The 12739-nt window shown below is 43.6% G+C and overlaps 5 protein-coding genes across 5 annotated transcripts; 4 read left to right on the forward strand and 1 right to left on the reverse strand.

The window, feature by feature from the left end:
- Positions 1 to 72: 72 nt before the first annotated feature.
- Positions 73 to 797, forward strand: EAF01_011802 (uncharacterized protein; the record flags this gene model as incomplete). The annotated part of the gene is made up of 2 exons (XM_038920060.1): positions 73 to 714; positions 774 to 797. 2 exons carry the CDS (start codon positions 73 to 75, stop codon positions 795 to 797), a joined length of 666 nt encoding a protein of 221 aa, XP_038764450.1.
- A 603-nt stretch (positions 798 to 1400) lies between these two features.
- On the forward strand, positions 1401 to 2749 carry EAF01_011803 (uncharacterized protein; the record flags this gene model as incomplete). The annotated part of the gene is made up of 3 exons (XM_038920061.1): positions 1401 to 1805; positions 1892 to 2482; positions 2543 to 2749. 3 exons carry the CDS (start codon positions 1401 to 1403, stop codon positions 2747 to 2749), a joined length of 1203 nt encoding a protein of 400 aa, XP_038764451.1.
- A 1061-nt stretch (positions 2750 to 3810) lies between these two features.
- EAF01_011804 (uncharacterized protein) lies at positions 3811 to 4696 on the forward strand (the record flags this gene model as incomplete). The annotated part of the gene is made up of 3 exons (XM_038920062.1): positions 3811 to 4209; positions 4271 to 4588; positions 4649 to 4696. 3 exons carry the CDS (start codon positions 3811 to 3813, stop codon positions 4694 to 4696), a joined length of 765 nt encoding a protein of 254 aa, XP_038764452.1.
- A 1526-nt stretch (positions 4697 to 6222) lies between these two features.
- EAF01_011805 (uncharacterized protein) lies at positions 6223 to 9099 on the forward strand (the record flags this gene model as incomplete). Its single annotated transcript, XM_038920063.1, has 5 exons — positions 6223 to 7019; positions 7199 to 7534; positions 7588 to 7951; positions 8015 to 8356; positions 8449 to 9099. 5 exons carry the CDS (start codon positions 6223 to 6225, stop codon positions 9097 to 9099), a joined length of 2490 nt encoding a protein of 829 aa, XP_038764453.1.
- Positions 9100 to 10023: 924 nt separating this feature from the next.
- On the reverse strand, positions 10024 to 11199 carry EAF01_011806 (uncharacterized protein; the record flags this gene model as incomplete). Its single annotated transcript, XM_038920064.1, has 1 exon — positions 10024 to 11199. One exon carries the CDS (start codon positions 11197 to 11199, stop codon positions 10024 to 10026), a length of 1176 nt encoding a protein of 391 aa, XP_038764454.1.
- Positions 11200 to 12739: the final 1540 nt, after the last annotated feature.

Below are 12739 nucleotides of genomic sequence, written 5' to 3' on the forward strand. Positions count from 1 at the left end.
AACAACCCAAATTCACGGTAATCGCGCTGATTATAATTCCATCCCCGGCTCTCTCGCAAATCAATTCCGAAGATGTCATTCTGGGATAAGTTGACAGGGCGAAAGCCATCAAAGGATGCTTCTAGTGGCGGATCAACAACCTCAAATACACCAACAGACACATTCACACCTACACCTTTTAACCCACAAGAAGGGCAAGATGTTAGCTCTTTTCTTACGGGCCCAGAACTCGTAGATCCATCACAACTCCATCCTATGGCAGGCCTGAATCAGCAGACTTTAGATTACCTATCTCTCGAAGAATCCACCCTCTCGGACCTTCCAGGATCGCAGTCTGCTTTACCCTCCAGAGGCTGGTCAGACGATTTGTGTTATGGTACCGGTGTGACATATTTGACGGCACTGACTGTGGGGGGTGCTTGGGGATTACAAGAAGGTTTGAGGAGGTCTGCGACACAACCGCCAAAGTTGCGATTGAACTCGGTACTGAACGCTGTTACAAGACGCGGGCCATTCTTGGGAAATTCTGCAGGAGTGATTGCTATGGTTTATAATGGGTTTAATTCTTTTATTGGACATATGAGGGGTAGACATGACTCTGCGAACAGTGTTCTAGCAGGTGCGCTCAGTGGGATGATCTTCAAAAGTACAAGAGGAGTTCGACCTATGATGATTTCCGGTGGAATTGTGGCTTCTGTAGCCGGCGCATGGGCAGTAAGTAGACACTTGAACTTGCGCTCTTTCTATCTAAATATACTGACAATACTTCCAAGGTTGCAAGAAAAGCCGTATTCTAAATGAGCAAATAACGACAAAACCCCTCTTTCATAACGAAACTCCGACCTTATGATTTCAAGATCCGCACACCAGCGAACATCCTCCATTACTCTAAATAGAACCAGCTTTCTTTAGCGTATTAGCACATATTGTTTCGTGCTTTGTCATTATAATAGATTTTGTTAATTGGCGTGGGTTGCATTAGCGGGTTCATCTCTCCTCTTTACCCAAGAAGGGCAATATGTAACATAGATGGGAAAGGTATGGGGAGTAATTCAGAGTCATCGAATTTCAGCTCTAGTGCTGATTTCTCGAGAACGTGTAAGGTTGTCTTAGTTGCACCTTCCTCTTATGAGATGAATCTACCTAGGTAGCTCATCAGGAAAGTTCTTTACGGTGAAAAAAGCAACAGAATCAACAATTCACAGTGTTCAAACCACCTCAGGTGAAGCTCTATCCATTCTTCCGTACTAGATAGTTATAGCGGCTACTGCCGCAATTATATTGTGCTCAATCTTCTTCCGCTTATTATTTAAAATTCTCTTCAATATTCTCGGTCCCTCTTCTAGCAAATCGAAATCCAACAAACTCTTCGAATCAACACAGAAACAATAGTCATCATCATGAATTTATCTTCCCCTATAGAAGCCCCTTCGGAAAGGTCCCACTCGCCTGCTGAAGTTAAGCACATGATTTTCGTTAGTCTTCTAAAAGAAGGGAGAGGCGCTCCAAAGGGTATTCCCTCTATGACTCTGACAAACCTTTCGATGTACGATCCAAAACCGGCTTTTATATTTGCCACTTCTATGTCACTAGGAGAGGATGAAAGTCTACAGTCAATTGTTGAGAAAGCTGCAATAGATAACGCCAAGTGTGATAAGCTACGCGAAGATATACGCTGGTATCTAAAACACCCCGATGCTGAAAATATAAGGCAATCAGTGGAGACGCTTCTTGATGACGACATCATGGCGAGGGGCCTTTTAAGGAAGGATCCAGGCATACTCAAGAGAGCAATTCTGGCAAAGGTACAAATTTAGACCCTTATTCTCGTTGTTTTTAGTGTAAATCCGACACACAATCGTTATACATTTGCTAACTTTCATAAATGAAGGCGTTTCTTATTGTGGAGGATTTCGAGCGAGAAAGACTCGACATTGAAGCTGAGGACGAAAGTCATGATTTTGCAATTCAATTGGTGACCTTGATAAATGGCTGGGCAGAAGTTTCTCAGGTTAACTTGTTTTATTTTAAGTATAAGACATCGTTCGAAAAGTTTGAGCGTACGCTCAAGGATGAAACCCAAAATAGCAAGATTCCACCCGAGAACATCGTGTTGCCTGCTCTCTCTTGGCCATCCGTTAGTTCTGAGGCTGAAGAATTTTCAATGTGCAATCAGAACTCCGAGAACACATCTGGTACCCAGAATACGAATTGGGATGACATATTGACAGAGAATCCTGAATCCATTCAGAACCTATCAGCTACAGTAGAACGAGACCAGGCGGACAAGGGCTTCAATCTTGCGGATGGTCCATGGATGTATCGACTACCACACACAGGTAAAGATCCTGCTAAGAAACCAGGATGGCGACCGATCAGGGATAAAGATGACTATATGGTTATGCTAGATAGCATCCGCCGTGTCAACTTCAAGTATGCAGAGTGGGGACAGTCAACAAAATGCAGTGTCATGATTATGCATGTAAGTATATCCCACTGATCAGCGTTCATATCTCAGTACTAATTACCATGTCTTGACTAGTCGTTGGATCGAGATTGTCAACAGAGATATTTTGATAGACGTGAAGAAGAGCGCGCTTACAGTGCAGAATGGGAGAAGGAACTGGAGAAGGCTGGATTCTTTGATGATGAGAAGAATGCCGTTGGTGAATACGGAGATGACTGGATTGAAAACTGGAATACAATCAATAAGCCTCTCCAGAATCTCACACGGAGGACGAAAGCCTAGGTGCCTGGTGGGAAAGTACGGCAACTTGATAATTTTAGTTCGCATCGCTAGAGTCGAGAGTCAGGAGTCTTTAGGGTGCAAGTCAAAATAAAATGTTTAATTGCGCATCCATAAATAGCTACTTCTTTTTAAGAGAATTAAAGGCAATGAGTTTATCACATCGCAAATTGAATGTCCCTGCAAATATTACTACTTGGATAGCACAGATTGCTGTCGTCTCAAAGTCATCATGTTATGCAAGATTGTGAGGTTGTTGTCTGCTATATCCAGCTTCAAAGCAGGCATCTTCCTCCAACTCTTTTCATCCATTCAAACAGGCATATCCTCTTTCCGTTGAAGTCACCACAGCACTTCATAAGCTCACCACCTATGTTATACCAATAATGTGCTGGTGACAAGAGATGCAGAGAATGACAGATGGAGTCGGGAGCAAATAAGAGAGCTTGGTCAAGCCCATGCTCCCAATGCAGTCTGAAGCTAATTTCAGTATATTCACTTCAAATTTTGATAAATATTGATAAAAGCTAAAAATAAACTAGAGTTTATTATATTCTGACAGAAGCCTTGAGCATTCCACAACTCGTCTCTCCCAAAATATAACAAGTCTTTGTCTCTCCAGGTTCAATTAACTCGCAGTACCAAACTGAATACTGATTAAGTTCTTTTTAGATTTCATCAACACTAGGTACCACACCTGAAGGGGCTTTTACTATGTGTCTCCCATGCTGGCCTTTTACGGACGTATATCTTGAGGAGGAGGAAAAGAAAGATGATAGAAGTATCATGGTATTCGACCCTAATACACGTCAATGGGTCCAAATTGGAGATGTAAGTCAAATTGTTTGCTCCTTCCTTTCTCGTTGCTTGTATTCTTCTCATTTCTTCCATCCATAAAAGTGGTTTCTTGTTGTTTTACATTTGCTGCGGGGTTGGCCATTAGTACCTGTGTCATTTGTCAATATAAAGCAGAAATTCACTTTATCGCTTCTGTTCCTACCTCGAATTTTTACTTGAGTGATTTCGCAAAAAGAAACCCCACAGCTAGAACGTTGGACCATTCCATGAACGCGACAACTCAAGACTTAATTTCTATATCTCAGCTTTTGAGAGATATAGGAATCAACTACATCAATTTTACAACCAATAAAATAATCTCAATGCTCCAAAGCATTCAAGCAACAATGACTGAAGTACCCGTCCAAAACTTCCAACCCCAGGTTCCAGATACTACCGCTGGACCTCACGAACATACCTACATCCCCCGCGCTGACGGTGCCATTATTGTTAATGGTGTTGTCTACGTTCGAGAAACCAAGACTCCAGTTCCAGTCGTACCTGCACCTGCCATGCCATCTGCACAATCTCCCAACCTTCAACAATTTTATGCATATGCTGCAAGTTCAACCTCCGATCCCTTTCTCTGTTCGTTTTTCTTTTCGCGCAAGTTGCGCATGAAATTTGTTCTTTGCATCAACATCGCAAGTTCTCGTCTTCTTCACTAACATGTCTTCTTTGCTATAGGCAGCTCAACATCAACCTGTTTACCCTCAACCCGCCTTCCAACCTTACCCTTACAACCCTTACCTTCAATTTGCAGGCAACAATCAACAAGTACCTTTGGGCGCAGGCTATGTTCCCCAGCCCGCCATGGGCACGTACGGAGCTACCGGTAGTGAGATCCAATTGCAACAGATGCAGATACCAGAGGCGAGCAAGAAGCAAGATATGAAGCCCTCTGATGATGATCCTTTCCGCATGTATTGGGTTCGGGAGCTCGATGATACCTGGACTCAGAGGAACAGAATGACGATTGACAGTGGTGATATTGGTAAAATCAGAGTAAGTTTCATGCTTCGTTGCGATTTTGATATGTCGCTGATCGGTGGTTTCATCGTGTAGTGGTATGTAACTGATGGTGTTTTCTACGCCGCCAGATTGCCCGAGTAGTTTCAAGGTTGGTGGCGACAGATGATTCGTAGGGATTTCATCATTCTCCAAATCCTATGGATCCCGAGTCGAACTCTCTCCAGTCATTTTGTGACCCTTGATTGTTACTACTAGATACGAAGATTACGCCATGATACCTAGGGTGGAAGAACTGTAGGATGAAAGGGATCGATAATGATGATTTTAGGGACACAGCTCGTCGTTACAATATGGGTCACTTACTTGATTTGGGTTTAATGCTTCATTTCTGAGCATGGGATATGCACTACTTATGATTGCTCATATTTTGCAGCGAGTATTGGCTGTCGCCTGGATTTAAACAGTTTATGTATAGACTTTGATCAATACATCTTAACTCTCGAAAGATTTTGCATGCCTGCAATGTGATGATCTAATTTACCTCGTTACCGTGAATAACCTACATGTGTGCAGAAGGCATTGGTTTGTATGGACAAAATGACATATCCATCTCTCATCTTGAGCAACAGTTTTCTGAACACCTCATCCCGAAAGCGATTATTGGCCAATTTGCGATCTGGAATACAACATCGAATTGACATGATGTGAGGTTTGCAGCACAGCCCGCTGTGTATTACGTAATCATGGCTGAACGAAGATATATTGGGGTTAGTGCGTTCGCGCAACCACACCTCATATCATATCCGTGTCAAGACCAATTGAACTGACTAGGTATCTGCAGCTCGAGAGTCTTGCACTCTGACAGATTGTATAGTTTTACAACTGACCTCCGATAATCATAGATTGACCCATATACTTTTGATACAGACAATGGACATCAAATCAAATGCTCGGGCACGAAAGTCCGTGAGCATCGATTAGATGTCCGGTTGTTGTTTCAAACTTGGAAAAGGAAGGGCAAATGCGACCGCCACTTCATGATATCTTTCAGGAGTTTGGAGCAGATCTTGAACTTCCGGGACCTGAAGCTTCTTAATATCTACCGGCACCATGGTCTCGGTAGCTTGTTTCGTTTAGTTCTTCCACTAAATGTTTATTCCTCCCATGCATGAAGAATTTTCGCCGCAGTACTGTTTCATGGAGTACACGAATTGCCTTTCTGGGTTTGGAGCTTATTAAAGGTTAATTTCGCAATATTGATGGTGCTGGGGCCAATTGAAAGATGGCGATCAGGCGTGAGGGATCTTTCGATGTCAATGTTCATGCTTTCCTCTATCGCAAGCGCTGAAGAGTACACTTGAGTGTCCACGTCCCAGGATTTATCGATTTTGGTTATAAAAATCACGGAACCTGCGCCCACTATTCTAATCAATAGTAGAATGGCGGGAATTAGGGATGTGTTAACGCGAGATCCCATCTGATGTCCTTCCCCGGATCAATGGTGCTTCATGTAGGTCTAAAATCCAACCGTGCTCTGATCGGTGATTTTGAAATCCCAATTCTAGTGCGTAAAGTGGGACACTATTCTATCGCAATGACTTATATACTATGTATCCCTTGGATCTCTTCTCTCGTCAGACCGTTGATCGATCTCCGTGTTATTCATCATGACCTCCTTACAAGAAGAGAAGTTGGCTGGCCCGACGGCACTCTTCTATGAACGAGTTCAGGGTGATCGGGATTCGAATCCCAGGATGGAGGATGTAAATAGTAGTAGTATAGATACAACGGAGGGGATTCCAATGGCTAGGCATAGATCAGATCCAGTAACGGATTTGAAAGCAAGACTCTCACAATGGGGTTTGTTCGCATGGTTTTCAGTACATGGGCAACAAGCTTATACGGAGATAGATCCCAATTACCCCGAGGACGGAAAGAAGTTAAAAGTTCCGGATCAGTCGTCTTTTGATGATGACGATGCCTACACAGCAGTCGAGGAGGATTCCCCATACCCGGAAGTCCGAGCCGCAGTCAAGAACTATGATGAGGATGTACCCGCGAACACTATTCGTGCCTGGACTATCGGATTGTTACTGGTGGTAGTTGGAGCATCGATGAATACTCTCTTTTCTCTTCGATCTCCTTCGATTGGTCTAGGCGCGTTGATTGCTCAAATTATCGCTTGGCCTTTAGGTCATGGATGGGCCAAAGTCATGCCAAAGAAGCAATTCGATACCTTTGGTTTGAAGTGGTCATTGAATCCAGGACCTTTCAATATCAAAGAGCATTCCATCATTGTCGTTATGGCAAGCGTAAGTTTTAGCGCAGCATATGCTACTGATATCTTGCTTGCCCAAATTGCGTTCTACAAACAAGATTTTGGGTTGGCTTTCCAAGTACTTTTGGTTGTCTCAACTCAATCCATTGGTTATGGCATTGCTGGTATATTGCGCAAGTTCTTGGTGTAAGTACTCTATCAAAATCTCTTTTTCACTGTTACGACTTTACTTGTGTTGTACACTTGCTTCCCCTTCATTGCTCTTCCCTTTTTGAGCGCTCGTCAACTCATACTATCCTATTCTGTATAAAATCTTCATGGAGCACTCACAATCCTTATTGAGTAACTACTAACACATAACCCAGGTACCCTGCGGCCATGATCTGGCCCGCCAATCTCGTCAGCGTCACCCTCATGAACGCCATGTACGAAAACAACGAGAGACCCGATCCAACTGTCTTTGGCGGTTCAATCCATCGTTACAGATGGTTTGGATATGTTACTGCTGGTGCATTCGTTTGGTACTTTGTTCCTGGATTCTTGGCTCAATTCCTATCAGTTTTCGCCTTCGCTACTTGGATCGCTCCTAACAATGTTATTGTTAACCAATTATTTGGTGGTACAAGTGGTCTCTCTCTCATACCATTGACGTTTGATTGGACTCAAATTTCTGGGTTTATAGGGAGTCCTATGATTCCTCCGTAAGTAATGTTCAATGTGGATTATTTATTCAATATACTAATTTATATCATAGGTGGCATGCAATTGCCAATACGCTCATCGGAATGGTCTCGTTCTACATGATCGGTGCATCGATTATTCATTACTCAGGAGCATGGAGTTCAGCATTCCTACCCATGAGTGATAGTGCTACATACGACAATACCGGAGCTGCTTATAACACTACCAGAATCTTAACCAAAGATTTTACTCTAGATCTTGCTGAATACAAGGCATACTCACCTCTATTTCTGTCAACTACCTTCGCTATCTCGTACGGATTGTCATTTGCAGCCATTTCCTCATTAATTGTTTACACATGTTTACACCATGGCAAGCAAATCTGGGCTCAATTCCGTAACAGTACCAAGGAACAGAATCCTGATATTCACATGAAGGTATGTGTGCTTTATTCTCTCATCCCTCGTCTGACACTCCGCACATATTAATCTTGTTCACAGATGATGCAAAAATACCCTGAAGCCCCCACTTGGTGGTACATGTCTCTCTTCATCGTAATGGTCGGACTTTCCTTCATCACCATCCTTGCGTTCCCCACTAACCTCACCTGGTGGGCTTTCCTCATTGCCCTGGGAATATCATTCTTCTTTTCATTGCCCATTGGCATTATTCAGGCAATAACAAACACACAAATCGGATTGAATGTATTAACGGAGTTTATTTTCGGATATTTGCAACCTGGAAAGCCGTTGGCTTTGATGATTTTTAAAACTTATGGGTACATTACCATGAGTCAGGCGTTGGGGTTCGTAAGCGATTTGAAATTTGGTCATTATATGAAGGTATGCGTTTTCCCCTTATTTTTCTTCCATGAATTTCTTTCACAAAGTTCCCGCATTGCTTTAGCCTCCTCGCTCACCTCTTCTGCTCTTAGATTCCGCCAAGGACAATGTTCATGGCCCAAGTAGTCGCCACAACCTTCTCCTGCTTCATCCAAGTAGCAGTCCTCAACTTCGCCCTAAACAACATCCCCGACATCTGTACTCCGCACCAACCCTCCCATTTCACCTGTCCCGGTGGTCGCGTTTTCTTCTCCGCATCCATAATATGGGGTCTCATTGGTCCCCAGCGCATCTTCTCTCCAGGTCAAATTTATTCCGCCCTATTCTGGTTCTTTAGTCTTGGAGCAATCGTTCCCGTCATCTTCTTCCTCCTATCCAAAAAATTCCCCAAATCACCAATCAAATATCTAATGGCCCCCTTAATCTTCGGCGGCGCAGCAGCAATCCCACCCGCTACTCCCCTCAATTATCTTAGTTGGGGAATCGTAGGTTTCATCTTCCAAAAGGTCATCAGACAGAAATATTTCGGATGGTGGAGTCGTCTTAATTACTTGACGAGTTCGGCGCTGGATTTGGGATTGGCGTTGAGTACGATATTTATTTTTGTGGCTTTTACGATTAATGGGGTGGAGGCGCCGAAGTGGTGGGGGAATACTATTGTGAGGAGTACGCTAGATGCACAAGATGCGGCGGTGCAGAAAGTGGTGGGTGTGGGCGAGCATTTTGGTCCGCAGTTTTGGTGATCATTAGGGGGGAGGGTGTCAGGGAGAGGGGTATTTTGCATCGGGTTTGACACTGGGCGTGGAGGAGTTAATGGGATTTGGCTATTGGGAACTTGCCGCTACCGGAACAAGCACAAGTCTGGATGATTTGAAGCGGTGGCGGGGAGTTAGGTAATCGGAAAGAGGAGGGCGAGGGAAATTTGTAGTAATGGTTGTTATTCCGCTTCTTGCATATCCTTAATGTAGTATTGTATCTAATTCATCGGAGTTCTTACCCCTTATTCTTGTTTCATCACAAGCGATGACATGAATGATAAGTCTACAGTGCGTTCTCTGAGCAGCAGTCTTCAATATTCCTTTTTGAGACTATGGATTCGAATCACGCAGTCGATTTTTCCGAGAAGCGCTGCATTATTTCCACGAGAGGATGGAAAGTTGGTTCTGCTAATCCATGGGTTATGCCCCCCTTTCCTTCGGTACTGCAACTTTCATAATGACGGTGTTGCAATCAGAAGAAAAGGATGTGATGGGAATGTATCTATGTAAGATCTTACTAATCAGATACACCTGGTCTGAAGCAGCATTGATGCCGATGTGAGCTCTGCTCGGAACAGTCGTCGCCCTTCGATCCCTGAAGTGGAGTCAACAAGGAGTTCCAGTTCGTAGATAGAAGCTGGATATGGTTTGGAAGTAATTTTGGTACTTGCACATTCATAGTAAGTTTCGTGTTCGACATCGATAGTCGTCAAAGGGTATCATTTCCTATCGTTTGCTCCATTCCCCTTTCGCTTGCACTGAATGGTAACAGCCGTTCCATGTAATATACAATAAGGTACAATTAAGACTTCTCTTCCGTTCGCCTAACGCCTGAACATTATCTCCAAAAGAAATATGGCTCATGAGGTTTCCGTACACTCCGCTGTCAATTAAATCCCCATTACATATTCATGCAGCAGCAGCAGCATTAGCGGCGGCAGAGGCTTTCTTCTCCGCATCTCTCCTCTTCCACGCATCCCTAATTCGAGGTGCAGCGGCAATTAAATCCTTCTCTGTCACACGATCCCTAATACTTTCAATTACACTCTCCACCGTACTCGTATGATTTGCAACCTCCTTGTCGTCTCTAAACTTCATGTATCTCCATCTTTTCTTGTCATCCATGTAACATTCTACTATCCGGTCGTTGAGCGGTTCGTTGAGTTCTTTCAAATTCTCCCATTCTTCTGGTTCTAGATGCATAGTCCCATACCATTCATCCTTTCCATTCCCTGCATTGACGAGTAGGTTGCACACTGGAATGGCATCGTAATCAACGTATGGTTCTGTATTTCCCTCTGCGAGATCCATCGTATCAGGCTCAACGGTGGGGAAATCAAGCCCGAGTTTAAAATCGATACTATTCTCATTTTCGGGTTTCCATTTCAATATATTTTGATCTGTTCCGTGTTTGTATTCCGAACTCCTGCATGTGAAAATCAAGCCATCGTTTCCATGCGGCAAGTTTGGTAGGGTTTGTCGAAACATCATTTCCATCGCATAGCCAAATTCCATTCGTTTCAACTCCATTAAGAAGTGGAAGTAGGGTATCTCTTGAGGGAAATTGCGCAGGAGATCTTGGTACGGCGAGAAAATCCTTTCCGAGAAATATGCAAGTCGTTTGTCGAGTGTGCGATTCATGAGACTGTTCCCATCCAACACCATACAATCGAAGACGAGAAATTTCGGCTGCATCCCATTCGGTGTCTTATCCATGACCAATTCCCCATCAATCAAAGTCTTTCTATGGAATCCTTCGATATCGCGAGGAATAGGGAAATGCAGGCTTCCTTTAGGTACATACCAGTAATCATTCCTCCTATCGATCAAATAGTGACATTCTTCGTGGGCCTCATCGTCGGTCAGATAGAGCAAGTAACGAAAACCATCTGATTTCTCGCACACGTAATAATCTTGTCGCGTCAATTCGTCGAGATGGCGTCTAGTGAAACTGACAGGCTGTGCGCCGGGGAAACTGGGGTTGGATCGATTGAGTAGTTGCGCGACTTCTCTTCGCATGTGAAATAATATTTCGCCCTGGGCCTGGATACCAGGGGCTTGGATATCATGGACGGGTCCGCTCATTTTGTCGAATGGCTGTGGGTATGGATATGGATATGAATATAGATATTGGTGTAGGATTTTTCAAATGCGATATTCTATTTGAGATTGAAGAGTCACAGCTGTTCGAGGCTGGGCTGGGTTATGAGTAGAGTGGTAGTTCAAATCAAATCGTTTGTTGGGATTTTTTAATGGTTTGTTTGGTAAGGCTGAAGATCAATCGGCATTTAGGTTAAAGTTGTGACCGATATGCTATTTTTATGAGCTAGAACAAGTCGCTAATGCCTCTGCTAGATGAGACAAGTTACATGGGCATAATCGCATTATCCGCGAGTTCTATCTTGTAGATATAATTGTCTGTTCAAACGTGATAGATACTACCTTTGCCAATCCTTTTATCGAATTCTTCACGGATCGAATGAGAAGGGGCATTGAGATTGAACCTTCAGCGTGTTTGAGACAACAACTTTCAATGTCAGATACTGGTTTTTGAACACGTCTTCCTCCTCTTCCTAAATCACTAACTAGTCAAGGATTATTTAAGCTAACTACTACGTATCATATTGCTATAGGGATAGAAAACAATCACTACGTAGTAATCATTCTCATCTGTGGTCTCATTCCGTCCTCTTTCCTTGGAGCTTCCATTCCTTGATGAGTCGCCTCCATCGGAAGCACCACACATGACCAAAAAGGAGGTATTTTCGTGGGATGCTTCATTCCCAGCGCCGTCCACAGGCTTTGGATTCCTCTCTTTGGAGCTTTCGCCCTAAATAGAACTGCTTGAATCAGAAACATCTGATTCGGCCGAAGTCGAGGCACTCCCGTAGATTTCGTCGTTTACAGCTTCATCCACCAGTGGGCCATCTCCCTATCTGGAAGTTATTCCATATGATAAATGCTCTGTAATGATAGCTACTAATTTCACTCAATCGGGGATATCGTGGTCGGTCATATCACCGTCAATCCTACTATTTCTGGCACATTACTTCTGAGCAACCCCTATCTTCGCTAATCCCTCTGTTGGAGATTTTTCTAGACCTCATCTAATCGCTGTTATTAGTGAGCGAAGTAGTTGCTGTGGAGCATAGCCGATTCATTAAAATTGAGGATCATCGCCCGTTATTCGTAAAGGACTGGCTTTTCGTTGTGCGAACATTTATGTTGAACTAACCAATGCATCATGGACGGCTCGTACCGGTTCCCTCCCTTCCCCTCGCAGCCATACCCGTAACGTAGCATTGATCGAACTACAAGTAAATACTCCGAAGATATAATTATACATCGCTGATTGTATTTCCGAGCCTTCACTACTGCGCAATACAGTGATCTTTCCAAAACCGCCATGTCAGTGCAACATTACACGATCATATAAATTAAACCCCCTCCTATTCTATTAATCTATACAACGCCTTCCATCTCCTTCATCCTATTCATTCCTCTCTAAGCAGTGCGAGTCTGACGAAGAAACCTCATGATTTTAATTCCCAACACGAGAACCCCGAGAACCCGTACCTGACATCATGAATCGCATCTCGTATTCCTGCAGATCGTACTCTGCGTT

The sequence above is a fragment of the Botrytis porri genome (assembly GCF_014898465.1).
Source record: "Botrytis porri strain MUCL 3234 chromosome Unknown BPOR_025, whole genome shotgun sequence".
NCBI classification, from domain to species: domain Eukaryota; kingdom Fungi; phylum Ascomycota; class Leotiomycetes; order Helotiales; family Sclerotiniaceae; genus Botrytis; species Botrytis porri.